Source organism: Eimeria maxima, genomic scaffold, assembly GCF_000499605.1.
Source record: "Eimeria maxima Weybridge genomic scaffold, Emw_scaff25, whole genome shotgun sequence".
NCBI lineage: Eukaryota > Apicomplexa > Conoidasida > Eucoccidiorida > Eimeriidae > Eimeria > Eimeria maxima.
The window spans coordinates 53,012-69,973 of NW_013565349.1; the positions used below are offsets into that span (position 1 = coordinate 53,012).

At 51.5% G+C, this 16,962-nt stretch overlaps 2 protein-coding genes across 2 annotated transcripts; both read left to right on the top strand.

Annotated features, from left to right (window-relative positions):
• Nucleotides 1-1,701: 1,701 nt before the first annotated feature.
• Nucleotides 1,702-8,631, top strand: EMWEY_00004650 (hypothetical protein, conserved; the record flags this gene model as incomplete). The annotated part of the gene is made up of 9 exons (XM_013480904.1): nt 1,702-1,870; nt 1,988-2,138; nt 2,245-3,589; nt 3,777-4,593; nt 4,757-6,108; nt 6,209-6,289; nt 6,651-6,798; nt 7,351-8,130; nt 8,612-8,631. The coding sequence occupies 9 exons, from the start codon at nt 1,702-1,704 to the stop codon at nt 8,629-8,631; spliced, it is 4,863 nt and encodes a 1,620-aa protein (XP_013336358.1).
• Nucleotides 8,632-10,299: 1,668 nt separating this feature from the next.
• Nucleotides 10,300-16,049, top strand: EMWEY_00004660 (hypothetical protein, conserved; the record flags this gene model as incomplete). Its single annotated transcript, XM_013480905.1, has 14 exons — nt 10,300-10,566; nt 10,697-10,871; nt 11,135-11,484; nt 11,654-11,827; nt 11,967-12,110; nt 12,281-12,405; nt 12,614-12,836; nt 13,115-13,201; nt 13,320-13,462; nt 13,597-14,218; nt 14,629-14,726; nt 15,193-15,308; nt 15,442-15,516; nt 15,685-16,049. 14 exons carry the CDS (start codon nt 10,300-10,302, stop codon nt 16,047-16,049), a joined length of 2,964 nt encoding a protein of 987 aa, XP_013336359.1.
• Between the last annotated feature and the right edge of the window lie 913 nt (nt 16,050-16,962).

Genomic DNA, 16,962 nt, shown 5'->3' on the forward strand with positions numbered 1-16,962 from the left:
GCATTCTGGATGCCTGCTTTGGGTAAGTGTTCGAGCAAGTGGATAAAGCATTTGCGCATGCAGCGGAGGAGGGACGGTTTTGTTTGCGTTGCTAAGCAGCAGCGAACTGCGTTGCAACGCACATCCACATCCCCTCTTTCCAGCCGTAACCGTAGTAACAACAAGGTTTCTGGAATCCATCCTTATTTTCAAGAGATCCGGTCTACACAAGTCCACGCACCCTGGACTCTGGGAGGCGGTGTGACATGGATTACAGCGCGCCTTGCTGCAACTCATGGAACTGAACAACCCCCATACTGCCACTGTGGGCAATTATTAGACTCTATGCATGCAGGATGTTTGATTGGGTGCAGATTGCCTGCTGAAACCAACTTCATCCGGCCTTAAATACACCGTCTCGCAGGCCGTGGGGCGCCGTGCGCAGGACCCTGGGAGGTGGGGTTGGGGGGGATAGGGGTTCAGGTGCCTTCATCGAGATATTATCTTTACTTTTATTCTTTGCAGGCCAGAATGGTTCCAGGCTAATATTGGAGTAGTCAGCCCTTCTGGGCATGCGAGCATCTGCCACAAAATATTTGATGGAATGAGCCATTGTGCCGACACCGCTAAGACGTCTGTGTTGTCTTCAATAACAAAACTCCTATACCGACTCATAAGCGGATATGGCAAGAACTGGCAATAGGATCGCTGCAAAGTTGAGGAATCCGATTTCCAACTCTGTCCTGGAGATTTGGGGCTTTGGGGCTAGGGTACTGGTACTATGTTGAATATATGTTACTACAACTGGAAAGCAATGAGGCAGTGTTAGATATGAGCAGCTATATAGAATTCTACTGTTAGTTGTTGGATCGAGGGACTGACTTCCAGCCGCACCTCCTTAGGAGGCTGCACACAGCTTCAGGGAATTGCTGTGGAATCTCAGGGAGCCCGATTTGTTCATCTCGCATTGGACGAAATGAGCCATATAAGAACATTTTGCTACTAAGAGATGCAGGGTTTTGCTTGCCGGAGCGATTGTCTTCACCCTCACCGCGGCGAGTCGGTGGCGCCACTTGTACCCTTGAGGCCTCTGGATGGCAAATGAGAAGGCTGAGCAGTTTGGCAACTGTGCCCCCGGCTTTATTGTTGTTAAGACTCTTAATACGCTTAGTAGACAGATACTTAATGTGTAACGGGTATAAAGAGGCAGACGAGGCTTGTGGATCCCTCGTAAGGATCCTTCGTATCAGGGTCTGTGCTTTTGTTCCTAGACACGACCTGGGTGGGGTTGACTTGAGACAAAAATGCCTCAGAGTATGCATACATACCTGACCTTCTGCTGCAAATAAGGGCGGTGTGGGGTTGGGTACTTCCACCTGAATTAAACAGTCCTCAATTACGGAGGATGCCTGAGTACACAGCGTATATCGTCCAATCCGCTGAAAAGTTAAACAGCGTAGTCACTAAGCAGTGGTAACTAGAGCCTTTCTAGTTGTATATTCTTGGAGACGTAGCTCAGCGACTCTATTGCATTCGTGTCATCTGTCTCTCTCCCAAACTACTCAGATGCGACCTTCGACGAGGCAGGCCCTGCTGCCAACAAAATAAGAAGGCTCAGGAAACAAATAACAGCACAGGATAGAGAGCTGCATCGCCAACAACGAGCACGCTCCTGCACCATCGTCCAGAAGATAGTGCGGGAGGAATGGGCTGCTGTTCGCAATGAGGGATTCAGTACTACTTGCACCAAGAAGAGAGATGACTTTGTTCAACAGCAGGAGCGCTGTGGGTCTCTGTGCAGCTGTAGCATTTACTACTGCTGCCAAATACCTCTGCGTCTGCAACTACACTAAATACGGTGCTTCTGGAGTTGAAGTCGTGTCTTGGAACGGTTTGGAGCCTTGCGGAAACTTGCAATAAATGGGTCCACATGCATATGACTATTTTCTTTCACACTGCCTTCAGCATCAGCTTGTGAACTTAAACGTTTATTTGCCATGTGTTGCAGCTGGAGCTCTTCCTGCGCATATATCTCGCACTAAGAGCGATGTTAGGGACCTCAGAGCAGCACTTAGCTGTGACACCCGTGCTGATGAAGCGCATCAGCAACAAAATGCATCTACCAAGCCGCTCCGCGGCGTTGCTCCGTCAACTGCAAGGTAATCGACTTCCTGCAGGAAAAGCGTTTATGGCATTCGTTTTCTAGGAGCTAAGCCATTTTGCTGCTGAGGTGCTAGGTGTCTGCTACTGATAGGTGGTTTGCAGGCCAGAAGACCAGACAGCCGCATCAAAGTACCCTCCTCTGAAAAGGCGAAGCCTTAGCGTATTCGAGCAAAAGAAAATAGAAAAGGCACTTCATGCACAACAGCAGGCAATTTTGGAGGGGACACCACAGCGCATTGCAGGGAGGGTTTATTACGGGCCTTCATTTCGCTGCTCTCCTTCGGAGGTAAGGTTTAAAGGCTTTGAAGCCGGAGGAGTGTATTCACAGGATGTGGAGGTGACCAATGTGAGCTTGGGGTTCAGCACATTTCGAGTGCTGCCGCTCCCAGAGCAAGTGGAAGGAATCATCTCTGTTGCTTTTGAAGCAGCAGGGAGGATGTCTGCCGGACGCAGCACGCGCCTAACTGTTACATTTACCCCTAAAAAGGAAGACGATCTGAAGACGGAAATCCTACTACTTTCTCCCACAGGTCCACAGTTCCTACCAGTCATATGCTCGCGCAAAAGGTCTCTACTGTCATTCCGCCCTCAAAAGATATCCCCTCAAGCGCTGCTCAAATCACTGCACACTTTGGGTGTGCCTGCGCGAGGGGATAGGACGGGAGGATTTGAGACCAATGTTAAAAGGAAAGCGGAGGGAGACAACCACGAACCAATTGAGGGAGCAAATTTTCATTCAGGCAGACGGGCTCAGGTTTCGGATGAGAGGGAAGCCAAAGACGGCGTAGTGTATCTTTCCGCTGGAGATATCCAGTTAGGCGAAGTGGCTGCAGTTCGCTTCAGACTATCGAATACAGGGAGTCTCGGCACTGCATACCGCCTCTTCCCTGTATCTCCGGAAGGGCTGCCGGAGCCATCGGAGGTAGACACCTCACCTAATCAAGGGGGCGAGCAGGTAAATGACACAGCGGGCCCTTTGCAAGATCTGCCTGAGGATCCAGCACCCGAATGTCGGAACGTAGATGACCCGGTCATGTTTAGTTCTACAGAGCTGTCCTTAGAGGAAAATCCAGGAAAGGAAACCAGCGCAAGTCCGCCGGAAGAAGACTTGCGGAGTCTTAGTGCTTCTGGATGGTTGGAGGCACTCCAGGGCGAGTCAGTAGTGTTGGCGCAACGACTTCGGATCTCAGACAAACAAAATACACTTGCCTGGGCACGAATCGTGTCTAGCGGCTTAGGTGGACTGTTGGAAAGTAGAACAGAGCAACATCTCCAGGAAGCATCCTGCACAGCCTCTCCCTTGCAGCTTTCGCTCCGAAGTACTCTTGTTAAGAATGCAGCCGGCGAGCTAGATGCCCTCCAAACGCAGGAGATCACCATTGTTCATGCGCCGACCCGCACAGGGCGATTTATTGGATTCTTTGCCCTGCAGTTCTCTGATCCAGATGTATCCCTCAAAGCACTCACTGTTCCATTAAGATAATTTATGGCGAAACCAGTGACACTTTATCCAACTTCACTGAGCTGGCGTCGCTCAGAAGGACTTTTATTAATTAGCTGCCACACTATTGTGAGCTGACGGGATTTCGATGATGCTTAGTGGAGGATAGTTCCATGTTTCTTGGTGCCCTCAGCATGAAGATGTGACGGTTATAGTGGACGGACAGTGCGTCTTGCCTCCAATCTGCATGGACGCGCCCATGCACGACCTCGGGATATGTGTTCCAGATCGAGGGTACCGTCAGCACTTTCAAGTCACCAGCAGCAGCACCCTGACCCGCACGCTACAGGTGGTCTCGCCGGAAGTAGAAGAGGGAGTCTTGTGGGTAGAGCCACGTTGCTCCTTCGTACAGCCCAAAGGTGTAGCTTCTCTAACAGCGCATCTTTGTCTCTCCTTCTCATTCTTCGACCGCCATCCCGAATACGTTCAGCCCCTCCCTCCTGCCATTGCCAAGACTAATCTCAAATCTGTAGCATTCAAGATACCAATTCAGATAAGGGCAAGCGATCAAATTCTTTGTGCGGAGACAGCCATCACAGGTGTGAATGAGATTGACAGAAATGCCAATCGTGTAGGCCCTTTTTGTGCCTGTTCATGGCGTGCCCAAAGAATAAAGGCATCCACAAGCAGTGGAGGCGCTAACGGGTCCTTTGGCTGCGCTCCACACAAAACATGGAAAATGCGGATTGTGCTTGGTTGCGAGAGAGGTAGTAACAAGTGGTACCTCGCCTTCTGCGACGAGGATTTCTTCCGTGCAGGTGTCCTCACTGAACTCCACTTACGCCTTTCTCGCACGACCTTGAGCTTTGGGACGTCCGAAAACACGATTCGCCGAACCCAACTGATAAAGGTCCACAACCCTTCTTTGTTGATTGCATCATTCGGTTTCCGTTCATCTGATCGCGCTCTGCGGGTATTGGAGCCCCCGCACTTCTCAGACCTTAGTGGAGGTATGAATAGCCAGATAACGAACAGTAAAGATAACCAGCCTCGGGCAGCAGGCATTCCATCTGCCGCCTTTCCTCGAGACGCGAACAGTGACGCTGTGTTCTTCCAACCACTCTTTTTCCAGGAGAGAAACCATATGCCCAAAGTGGTCCTATGGGTTTGCAGAATTTCCTTTGGACGATTGCCAAGACACACAGACACCGCCTCCCTTTTTGGCCCTTCGGCAGCTTCAGGAGACGGATAGCAAGACGTGGGACGAGCTGCATCACTATCTCCCCCACCTCGACTGCGGGGGCACGGGCATGCTACTGCCGGGGGAGACACGAACCTTCGCTGTGGTGCTAGACCCAACAGAGCTAAGGTGCGACGCCCACGCCTTGCAGCTAGCAACAGGAAAGGCAGTAGAAAGGGAAGGCGAGCTTCGGATGCGAGTCTTGCTGGCCAGCCAAGCTGCATACGAAATAAAAATACCTTGGTCCGTTACTCTTATCGAGTCTCCTATTGCGATCTTGCCTGCGCCTACTTTGAAGCTTCCCGCAACCCCTGTCGGTCAGAGTTTATCGGCAACGTTAGAGTTGAAGCTTCTAGCCAGTCAGCTTGCATTGGGGAGAGTAGAGGTCGAAGGAAGCCCCAAGCACTCTGGATTCACCGAAATTTCTTTAAAGGAAAACACTCAGTTCACAGCTATCCTCGTAGAAGTCCAGCAGCCGCCTTCAAGTCTGAGTGGGCTCAGCATTACGCCAACACGAGTGTTGCTTTACTCCAAAAAGCGCTGTGCTTCTCTATTTATTTGCTTCAACCCAACCAATGAATACATGCAAATTCAGCAGCGGATACCGCCAGCAGTCGAAACAGAAGATGCAGCAGCTGACCTTGAAAGGCTCCCGCCCCTTTCCACTGTACCTGAAACTGTGCAATCTGGGCCACAACCGAGTGTTCTTCCGAACAGTGACAAGACGCAGCCTGCACCATCAGGTGGAAGTCACAAAGTCCGAGAAGGACCTAAAAAGTCTGTAAAAGCCGATGGCAACACACCTCTCGAGTCTAGAGCAGGTGCGGAAAGGCGCCCTCATAAAGATGCAAAACCTAAACTGACTAAACCAAGCCTCAAGCCTGGAGCAAGTATTGGAGATGAAGGAGAAATTGTCGCATTGGGCCTCCCAGAAGATCCTTCAGAGCCTGGTGGCAATGGCCACCTCTTGGCAACAGCTAGTGCAGCAGAGGGGTATAATCATGCTGCTACTACCATGCCAGAAAGGACTGATGACATGGCACTAAGAGCGGCTCTTCTGAAGATTACCAAGGCTGGGGGCGCTAGGTGGACTAGTTTAGAAGAGGATGGGGGAGGCGACTTCTTTGCTTTCGCCGACCCACGAGCGTTCCATCACGGGCGGTGGCTCATACCTCTAAAAATGTGGCGCCTGACACCCAGGCAGGTCGATGCTTTGCTCATTGGAAAGGAAATAGACTCTTCTCCGCACTTGCCCTTGGGTAGGGCTTCACAGTCATTTATCGAGGTAAGGTTCTCTCTTGGAGAGTGTCAAACCCAGCGACATATTATTGCTTGGTGCCCGCCTTAAGGTCACTTTATCTGGTTCTCGTGATGACTGCGTTTAGGTCAGCACTTGCGCAACTCCCCCACTTGTCGTTGCTTCCTCAAAGAACTTGGACTTTGGCTCGGTGATGGTGGGTCAGCGGGTATTCCAGCAGGTGTACATCACCTGCGCTCCTTTTGCACCGCCCTGCTCCCACGCCTTCCATGCCTTGCCCCTGCCGTTGGGCTGCAGGTTCAGCCTGATCAGCGCTGCTAGAGAAGTCTCACCCGAACGCCCACTCTGCCTCACCATTGCATTCCAGCCCAATGCCCCACAGGCAAGATACTCGTCTGACCTGCAAGCACGCAAGCACAAGCACGCGATCCCTCTTGGTTTTCTGCAACAGCAGGCTGGTGCAGATTGTCTCCTGCGCAGAGCTCTATGAGTTCTCAGATATGGTGCGTCTTCCTGCGAGGAGTCCGCTTTGAACAACGACTTGTATACAGTCTTTGTTTTCATTACAGAACTTCGCTGCCGACCTGACCCTTCAGTCAGCACGCACCCGGATAACCATCTCCCTGAACGGCTCAGGAATTCAGCAGACAGTTGACGTAGTTCCGTTCCAGGCCGCCTACGACATGGGGGCCGTGCTCTGCCCACCTCAGGGCAAAGGTATCTCCAGCTTAGGCAGCAGCAAGTTACGCAGCAGCACCAAAGCTGCAAGAGAGACTATCGCTTAGTGCTTTACCTTTCCTGTCATGTACGGACTTGTGAAACTGAGTCGATGACGTATTTCATTACATCATGCTGTTGGGGCCGTTTTTGTGCAGTCGTTGGGGGATAGTGATCAAAAAGGCTTTTCCGTCTAGTTTGGTGATGCTTGCAGGGGCTGTGTGCGCGTCGTCAACGACCTACACCGTGTCCTTGAAAAATAGAACATCCACTCCGTTGGCCTTCACTATTGTTCCTAAGCAAAGCCGATACCCCCAACTGGATTGTGCCAAGGCTGGCACAGGTCTAAGCTGCTTTTCGTGTGACTTACAGCAAGGTGTAATTCGCGGGTTGAGCTCGGTGGAGCTAGTCTTCCACTTCCGGCCGCAGCGCCCAGGTGCAATCTTCTCCTTCTTTGCCCCTTTGCTTGGCCTTTTGCAAGAGCCTCACGTCATCATGAGTACTTCCTAAGTCTGGTGACCTAGTTTATTTTCGTTGAATGCGTTGTAGAAGGCTGGCTAAGAGGCGACTTCGAACTGACGCTTGCCACTGAGGGACACGCTACGCGGATTTTGCGTTTCTTTGGCCTTGCGACTGCAAACCCAATCTACGTGGCGGTGCCACTTGTACACGGTGGTTCAGTTTGCCCCCCAAGAGAGGCTGAAGCCTGTTCTTCGCATGAGGGCGTCATCGACCATGATCGTAGCAATAAATGCTGTTGCGATGGCTCTGTGGAATCCAAAAACTTTGAAGATGCGCTAAGGGTTGGTAACACGTGCCTGGCGTGTTGCATGGAGCTCCTACCAAGGCTTTCCGCAGAGCGTAATCTTGTGTGCCCTGATGAGCTGGATTCCCCTTGGAATCACGCGGTTGCAGAAGAAGGAAATCCTACTCCCAAACTGAAGGCGCAAAACCCTTCTCATCAGCAGGCGCAACTGGCGGGTAATGACGCCGGCCCAGAGAAAAAGCGATTTGAATTACAGCAACACCAACAGAGCCAGCAGTTCCTGCATGTCCAGTTCGGCGTGCCTTCCAGTGGTAGGTTGTTTAAAGAATCAGATGAGTTGGCAAGTCATACACACGGAGATAAAGCAATTCGAGACGGCAGCAGCCAGAGACAGTCTACCGGTAGCCCTCCACCATCAGTGCGGGAGGAGAGGCAAAAAGGAGACACAATGGGGCTGCAGCAAGAATCCGATTTGGTAATTGACAATGAGGTAACGCGTACGATATTTGTTGCTGGGGCGTGGAGTCCAGGACGCCAGGGCTTGCCTCCCTACGCCTCCGTCAAGGGTGAGGCATGTGGGAGTTTCGAAATTACTATTGACCCTTCACTACATTCCCGATTATTTACATTCGAACCATCAAAGGGAAATGTCTCACCTGGAAGCCAGCAAATGATTCGTGTTTGCTTCTCCCGGCAAACCCCAACAAATGGTGAGAGAAAGTGTGTGCGATTCACTCAGCCACACCCACATAACCAAGGTCCGCTTGCAAACAGGTCATGCTTTGTCCAGTTGCCCATTGCTGGGCACGTGTGCAATCGGATTGTTTGCTAGTCACGCATCCAGTTTGCTTTCTGTGTGTTTGGGCCTCTAGCGGAGGAACGCATCCGCTCCGTACTTGATCATCTGCCAACGGCGATTCTAAAACAGCAGCAAGTAACAGCTACAGCCAGATTGTGTTACCGCGGAGCTGCAGGTGGAGGGAACCCCCAAATACAAGAAGTGGCGGTCATTCGTCTTAGTGCACCGCTGTGAATACCTTGTCGCAGAGGACAGCACATATTGCTAAGGAGAGCGAAGCAGAACTTGATTGCCATCAGGCACCTGCCCTTTCAAACAATGTATTTTGAAATAGATGGAATTACTATTTTCCCCCTTCGTTATGCGCAAGGTTACAGCTTATCGCTACTTGACACTAGGGTCTTCGTGTGCTGTTTTCTCTTGCAAATCATCCCTCTTCTGCGGGATCAACAAGCAAGTTGTTGAATCCGTACATCTAGAGGCAGGCGTATCCAGGTGTATCCTACGCAAAGCTCTTCTAGCAATTGGTGTCTGCGTTTAGGTGACGGTGCCAAGGCTTGTGAAAAGTTCGACAGTACCAGATACTCCGCACATGCAGATTCCAGGTTTGGGTTGATCACGTTTGACCCAAATTCGTTGAGATTAGTGTTTCGGTTTTCTACGTATTCAACGCTTGGCGACCTGGTTAGTTCTGGTGGTACATAGTGGCGCCGTGCGGCCAGGCTAGGGCTGGCGGTCGGCGTCCCATAGAAATTAAAAGCTGCACGTGCTAAAACACAAATTTCTGTTTGTTTCGTTTGACATAATTTAACGTGAATGATGTTTTACATCCTGTACCGGTTTCGAAGATCATAAAAGCAGCCTGCAACCAGCCCTATGCTCGTAACTGTGCCCAGTCGAGGTGACCTCGTCAACCTCAGGCTGCTGAGGAGCCAATTTACTTACCTATTCAGTGGGTGGAGGAGAACAGTGGTTAATTGGCAGAATGTTTTTGTGTGCAAGAGTAACGGTGGACTGGAACCGGGTGTCGTTCTGTTCAACCGTGGGTCTGTCTCCCCGGCAATAGGCTGGACCGGAGCAGCCCTTCCTGAGCGGGAAGGCCTACACGGTCCTGCTTTCGCTGAAGGAAACCTCAACTCAAAGACTTTGTGATTTTGCAATAGTTGGAAGTGATTTACTTTGGACTGCTCAGTGAATTTGTTCTTCAACACCATAGTGCCAAATAGATACACTGTAGCATAATAATGCACAGGACAACACGGAGAGGGCAAGACAAACCGCTGATCACCCGGATATCCGAAGACAGTAATAGTACAGAGCTTGTGGTTTTGTTGCAAATCGTGTTCAATCCCTAGCGCGGATAGGCCTCTCCTCACATCTTGCGGAAAACGCAACGCGAAACCGGCATGCCTTGGCACGTGCAAAAAGCCAAGATACCTAGTGCTACAGAGTGCCGTACAGGATGTCAGAAAGGGGTGAGGGCGGTGGTAGGTGGATTCCGAGATCAGGCCATAGGGTGGGCTCGGAGGGGCAGCGAGAGTGGCGTGAGAGACGAGGCGAGCGTAGGCAGGAACGGTGGTATGGAGAGGGTCAAAGAGAAGAGAGCCGGCGGCATTTGGGACCACGCAGGAGAGGAGAAGGCAGGGGGATTGGGACGAGGGGAAGAGGTAGGGGGTTTCGACCAAGCCCTAGACAGCGTCCTCTGACTGAGAGCCTCGAACGCGCCCTCGAGCCCACGAGCCAAAGGAGAGGCCAGGTGTTGTGCAACGCATGGATCATGAGGCTAGAAGAGGGACTTCAGGCTTGGGGATACCCTCTCAGCATAAGGGAGCGTGGGACTGAAAGGCCGGTAGGTGCTCGTTTATCGTGTCTGAATTTATGTCATTCTCAATGTCACCGGTCAGGTTTGCAGCTGCTCCCGAGCTTCCTTATGAAAATGCAGGTAGAGGAAAGGAAGGAGCGCAGAAAGGTCTTGGCCCAGCTCTTGAAGGCACTTACTGGAATTCAGGAGCCACCAGAGCGCCAGAAGCCGAGACGGGTTATCTCTAGAGGTGCTCAACATTCGGAGCTACTGCGGTGGATCATCGTCTACTCAGAACGCATACGGGAACTAATCCATGATGAGCCAACCCGCGAAGTCGCCGTGCGCGATGGAGACGCGCCACTTAAGGTGTATAATGTCACTTTTGGAGAAGAACGGCGGGTATGTCGACATCACGCGATGGAGATGAGGCTGACGCTGGCTAACCAACTAGCACACGCAGAGGAGGATTCTCGTGTTTCGCGGGGGGCAAATGAGTCCTACGATCACATGTGAATGTTACTGTGTGTAGCTTACTGGAGCTAACTGGCGCTTTTACTTCGTTGCAGCCATGATGATTACCTTGGAGGCGGCGAACTACCAAAGGGCTTTGGGTCAATCTCAGTACATTAGATTGGACCCTCGTTCGCTTAAAAGTGACATGGAACTCTATGGTGTTGACGCAACCCTGATCCAAAGCGACAAAGGTGCGCATTGCTTACCAGAAGTCTAACGTGTGTCCATATATGGTGGTATGTTGCCATTGGAGTTGTTTCTACAGCAAAACCGTGTGCTCCTCCCCCCCTAGTGCTCATTGCCCCTATCATTCCCCTGATACTCCCCGATTGTCGCACGCTCCAGTGAGCACACAACCGAAAGACCAGCGCTGCATCTGTAGAGATTCAAAGCAAGCGTATGCTAGCCCTTAAGCAAAACATGTGCCTCTTGTTTATCCGTCTCGAGATTGCAGCTTGGCTGCTGAAGGTGAGCAGACACGACCGCAAGCTAGAGGCAGGTTTTCTAGAAGATCGCCTGAGGGAAATGGACTACCAACAGGCCCAGCTTACCTACAGGAACCGCCTCTGTGTTACAGTACACAAAGGAAACCTCTACAGAATCGTAGACATCACGGACACAACGGCTGACAGAGTCACGTTTGAAAAGGGCGGCTCCACCATTACTGTAGCGCAGTATTTCAAAGATGCTTACGACGAAAATGTGGAGGGTAAGCAGTTGGTCACGGCAAAAGAGGCCCGCGGAGGCTCCAGGCTGTGCTACCTGCCTGCCAATCTTCTCAGAGTTATCGCACAGACCCCCCAGGTAAGGCCTCCTACGTAGCCTTCCGCGACTGCGAGCGAAAAGCTGTTTCCCTTAATTACACGAATACTGTAAGGAATCTTTAGAACGATTTGCCACGACTAGCGCATCGGCGTAGCTGTAGGAATTCGCTTTTCTGAAGAGATTGTAGTGTAGTGCATGACTGTTACAGCTGATGGAAGGCTCGCGGGCAATGATGAGGCCTAAAAGCGCTCAAGAAACCCTAGTGGAGTGCACGGAGCTGGTAAAAGATATACTCCGCACGCCAGCAGTGAAAGAACAGATGGCAGAGCTCAAGGTGCACATCGGGGACAACGGTGGACTCCCCATTGACGTCCACAAGGACGTAAGCCTTATAGCGTAATATGGCATATGCAGCGTGGCTGCCGTTGCGACCACGAATTCGCCCAGGCAGAGCTTTCTGTTCAACATGTACTTGCCGTTGCTCTTCGCAAACACCAGAGCCTAGTTTGGGTTATCCGCAGATCACGAGCCTGCGTAAGGTTATGGGCGACGAGCCCCGCTACGGCGAACCGCGGATTTCGTGGGGTTCTGAAAGAAGAGAAGAGCAGCAAGACACTTCCGTCGAACTCTGTCCTGATTTTCGCGCTAGGCTTTGCCAACATCTTGTGAGGGTTCGCTTACAGCCGCCAATTAGCTACGAGGGTTGGCGATTCCAATGGGGAAGCGCACGGGAAAAAGGCATCCAACATGCCGAGAAGTTTTGCCTCCTCCATAGATGGCGCTTGCTTACCACTTGGACAGTGCCCTCTTTGATCCTGTTCACTGCGACCCGCAGGTTCTGCGACACAAGGTGCCACTCAACAGTCACTGGATGCTTGTTGTCTGCACTGGGCGCAGAGAACACGGGAGCTCCAGGGCTGTGGAGTCCATCAAAAATACTATTGAGCTGACGCGACAGAGGTAATTATTGTGGGGCGGAGAGATTGCCTGGAATGTGCTTGACGGCGGGCAGACGCCAAGCGTGTGGAAGCCGCAGACGGTCACACACAACAACCCTGCTGGATATATTCTTTGCCCTCAGCATGCTGTATACTCCGACGTGTTTAGAAATTTGTGGGGAAAATGACAACTAGCATGCTGCGTAGATGGAGTCGTGCGGTTCACGCAGAATTCGCCACAGGGGCCAACTAACTGTCGACATGGATGCTCCGGCTTGTTGTGAGCATTTCATCCGAAGCGAAGCGGACTGGAAGAAGGGGAGGGTTGAAAGGACAAAGAGAAGTTTGCTAGATCTGTTCATACGACAGAGACATGGTCTTCGAGGAGCTATTGTCCTGCTCGCTTACGATTCGGACGACACGAACAACAGAGTACGGGTGGCTGCAAAACAGGTAGGAGTTGCACAGTGCCTTTACGCACCTGATGGCCTTCGGCGCACTTAACCCGTACCAACTTACTAGGCATGTAGCGCTTGCCAACAAGCGCGACTCAACCACATTGGATACGGCGACTTACTGCATGGAAGATGTACTGGAGCACATATATGCAGGTTTCAGTTCAACGGGACTTTCCAATACAGTGCTGCAAGCTTCAAACGCTGCAAGCATTCAAGAGTAGGCCGGAGGACAAGTCGATGAACATGTGGTGGAATGTTTACCTACAATTCCAGACGAAGATAACTGACGATTCTCTTCGTTCAGGAATTCCTTGGGCAACGGACCAGCTCCTGGCACCTATTAGGGAAGGCGTGAGACCGGTGAATACTCTTCATTTCCACCACATACGACGCATACAGAGAGTGATGCATACGCGAAATTAGGCGAATTTGTGGCTAGCGCTGAATGGTTGCTGCAGGCACTTGCGCGTGCGTGCAGCCGCAAATTTCTGAGGTCGTGAGGGTCATTGGTATAGCGGTTAATTCATTCGGGCACGTATTTCATCACGCCTTGCCACCGCTTGCAGAAATTGTCGACAAACAAAGGGCACCTCTAAGTCTTAATTTGGTAGCGTTATCCCAGTGCGATTAGTTCACTTCATTGGCGTGCTCGCGGCCTTTGAGAGCATCCGGGGGCTTCAGGCGTGAGGAATCCGACAAAACTAGTTGATTGGTGACATCTGAAAAATCCATTCTCCGACATGCAATCTGTACAGGCCACCTAACGCGCGCTGCGGAGTTGTAGGGATTGTTGGGGGAAGAAATGTTGCCCATACTCAGTTCGTGAGCCACATCGGCGCTTCTGCACCGGCCAACTACCGCGCCGGGGTCATTAAGGACATGGCAAAACACTTCAAGCTATTCTGGGAGAAATTAACATTTGAAGAGAGCACAAAGCCGCACAAGCGCGCACCCTCTCACCTTCTCATATATAGGTCTGCTCCAAGCGGGAGCTCGCAAATAAAAGAGGTCCTGGCCCAAGAGGTAACAGCCATCAAAGGCATCCTCGGTACTGACCTTGGCAATTTTGAATTCGCTCCGGAAACCGGTGAACTGACAGTCGAACACCCTATGGCTACTGCCTTCCCCGATGCTGAATTTGCACTTGTCCTGACAGTCTGTCCAGCTGCTGAGATGCGGAGGTCTGCTGGCAAGGCGGAGGAAATCACGCATCACGCAAGACCGGCGCATGAAACCCTTACTTGTCAAGGGGCTGCCATTGGGTCAGATGGCCGACGTACCTTACAGTTCAAGCTGCAAGAAGGGACTGTGCCTCTGCTTCAAGCGATGGGCATACTAGTCTCCGAGTTTGATGTCCCTGGAGCAGAAGCGTTCGAGGTGCGCATGGATCTTTTCCTCTGAGTGGAAAAGCTGCTCTTTGTCCGCTCTGCAGATGGGCTGTTGACTTCATGTTATTTTTCAGAGTATGCACCGCTGCAATAACACTTATCCCTCCGGTAGCCCTACTGGTTTTCATGCACGCAGCTTGAAGAGGGAGCGGACGGAAAAAGAATTACACTCCCCGACAACCATCCCCTTCTTATATACGCAAAAGCTAATTCCAGATGGCTCAAGAATATCTCGATGGAGTTTACAAGTACCGCAGATGGTCCCCTTAGTAAGTTTGCAGCACAAGAATCCCTTACCATCCTAGCAGTATTCCAATCGCTAACTTGCAGCAACGTGCTGCCGTTTCTGGCTCGCAAACGGACACCGGTGCCCAACGGCAAGGGTGCACGTGATCCAAGTTGCGTGGAGCCGTCTTGGCAGATGGATTCAAAGGGGTCATTGTCCCAGTGAATGGAGAAATTTACGCGGACGTCAACATCCAGGAAACTGAGTCAAGGTCAGGACCTGAATTGGGCCCAGGGGACACCATTTATCTAAGACAAGCTGCAATTAGCCAACTGGTTCAGGTACAGCTGCATGCACCTACGACTTCTGCTCCTTCACCTAAAGAGCACCCGGATGCCCTATCCTTAGCAGCTCCTGCAGGCAGCCACGCCTGCAGAGCATACCACAAAAATCTCATACCGACAGCTGTTCGCTTACCACCGGACTGGCTCGTACAGACTTGCGCACGTTTCAGAAGGTCTTTATCAATGTTCTGGTGAATCCACATCGTCCAGCCAACCCAATGAAGTTTTTCATGAAAGGGAGAGAGGGTGTACAAGGGCTGCCAGTTGGGGCTTACATCGACAGGTGGGTCCCGTCGTCGTTGGCTTGCAAGCAATTAACTTTTTGAACGGACAAAAGAACCGGGGCGAGCTGTTTTGTTTTTGCGTCCCGTCTGCGCTGCTGCTGCGGTGCAGCGGACCTATCATTCCTGTGGCTACGAATACGGAGACTCCTGAGGAAAAATTTTTAATAGGTACAGCAGACCCAACCCGAGGCTCTCCTTCGGCGTCGGAGTTTCATATTGCGCAAAGTACGCACGGCACGCCTTCTTTCCAGCTTTGCCCTTGATATTCAACAGAAACAGCGTTCTTGAAAGCATGCACTTCGCTTCTTGCAGCTAATGATGCTCCATGAAGTGCCACGATGCTTGTGTGCCGTTTCAGATGAAAGCGGTTGGTCTAAACATTACCTCGCTGTGGTTTCTTACAAGCTGTGTCACATGTACTACAATTGGGCGGGTGAGCACACGCCGGTTTTGCAGCCTTCAGCTAAGCCCGAGAATGTACATGCGTCATTACAACAATTCTCTCCAATGGGCATTTATTATTATTTCAAGTGGTCTTGCATTTGATGGTTGGTAGAGGCCGACTTTGTGCCTTGTTTCCGTTTATGTGTTGTTGTCGAAGGAACTGTCAAGCACCCACACCTGTTGCAGATGGCCCTGGCAATTGTGCGACAACACTCTATTTACATCGCATCGGAAAGCGGGTTTGGACTAGAGTCTGAATTTGCACCAGAAGGAGAGCTCGAAGAAGAGCCCGCGCAAGAACGCCCTGCTTCCCCTGAATTGGGCGAGGAGCCCGAAATCCGCGAACGCATTCAAAAGAGAAGGCAAGAGACGGGTCAGGAGGCCCTTCCAAGGACACGCGAACAACGAGAAACTGCAGAAGATGTTGAGGAACGGACAGCAGGCCTGCAAAATCTCAGAGAACTAAAAACCGCTCTCGAAAATAGAGACAGTGTCCTCATGACCACCGCCTTCATGCTTTAGAACGAAGACGCTGGCCGCTGAGCTGTACAGCTGCCAAGAATGCAGCAAAATACATACCCACCGTACCAGTTACGTAATTCGGTGTGGCGGTACACACACACACACACACACACACATACACATACACATACATTCACACACACAGGAGTGCCCGAGCGCCTCGTCCTCTACGGGGCCTGCGTCGTGGGTAAGCCAGCCCCATGTTCTGCGGGCCGAGGCACGAGTTGCCCACTCGATCACAATTGTTGTCTAAGATCTCCCTTATAAATATAAAATACTCTTTATACTGTGATTTATGACTAAATCACTCGGCAGAGACTCAGCGGGGAGCCTATTGTAGTGCCCGTGCACTACACTCCCTCGAGAGGCATCGGCGTCGGCGGCGGTCCAGTCCCTGTGGGGAGAAGTGCATGCAATATGCCAATTTTCCTCCTTGTATCGTCTTCAACGAGTCCCAAACATACGACTTTAATTTTATACTGATTAAATTACTGTCACTTTAGGACAAGACCGACACGGCCGGAGCGAGCGCCTCCTTGGCGCCCCACACGCCGTTGGGCCTGCGGTTGTAATCCCTTCCTTTCTCTCCCCCTTTCCACAAATTATAATTTTGTTTTGTAATTCAATTTAGATTAGATATCCAGGCATTGGCGTTTAAATGCCCAGCGGGTCCTGCGAAAGAGACGAATGCCGGCTGTAGCAGCGCCATCTGCGGTTGTGGTTGGCTATTTGCCCTTCTTCCTTCCCCCTTCCTCCCACCGCTTGTGTTCAACGACGCAAGCGCACTAGGACGGGGGAAAATATACAAAAATGCAGCAGCAGCAGCAACTGCGGCAGCCGGAGGTGGTCTTCAAGTAGGCCGTCGCAGCGGTGCTGGCCCAGTGGTGGGGAATTGGAAAGTTAACCAGCATAT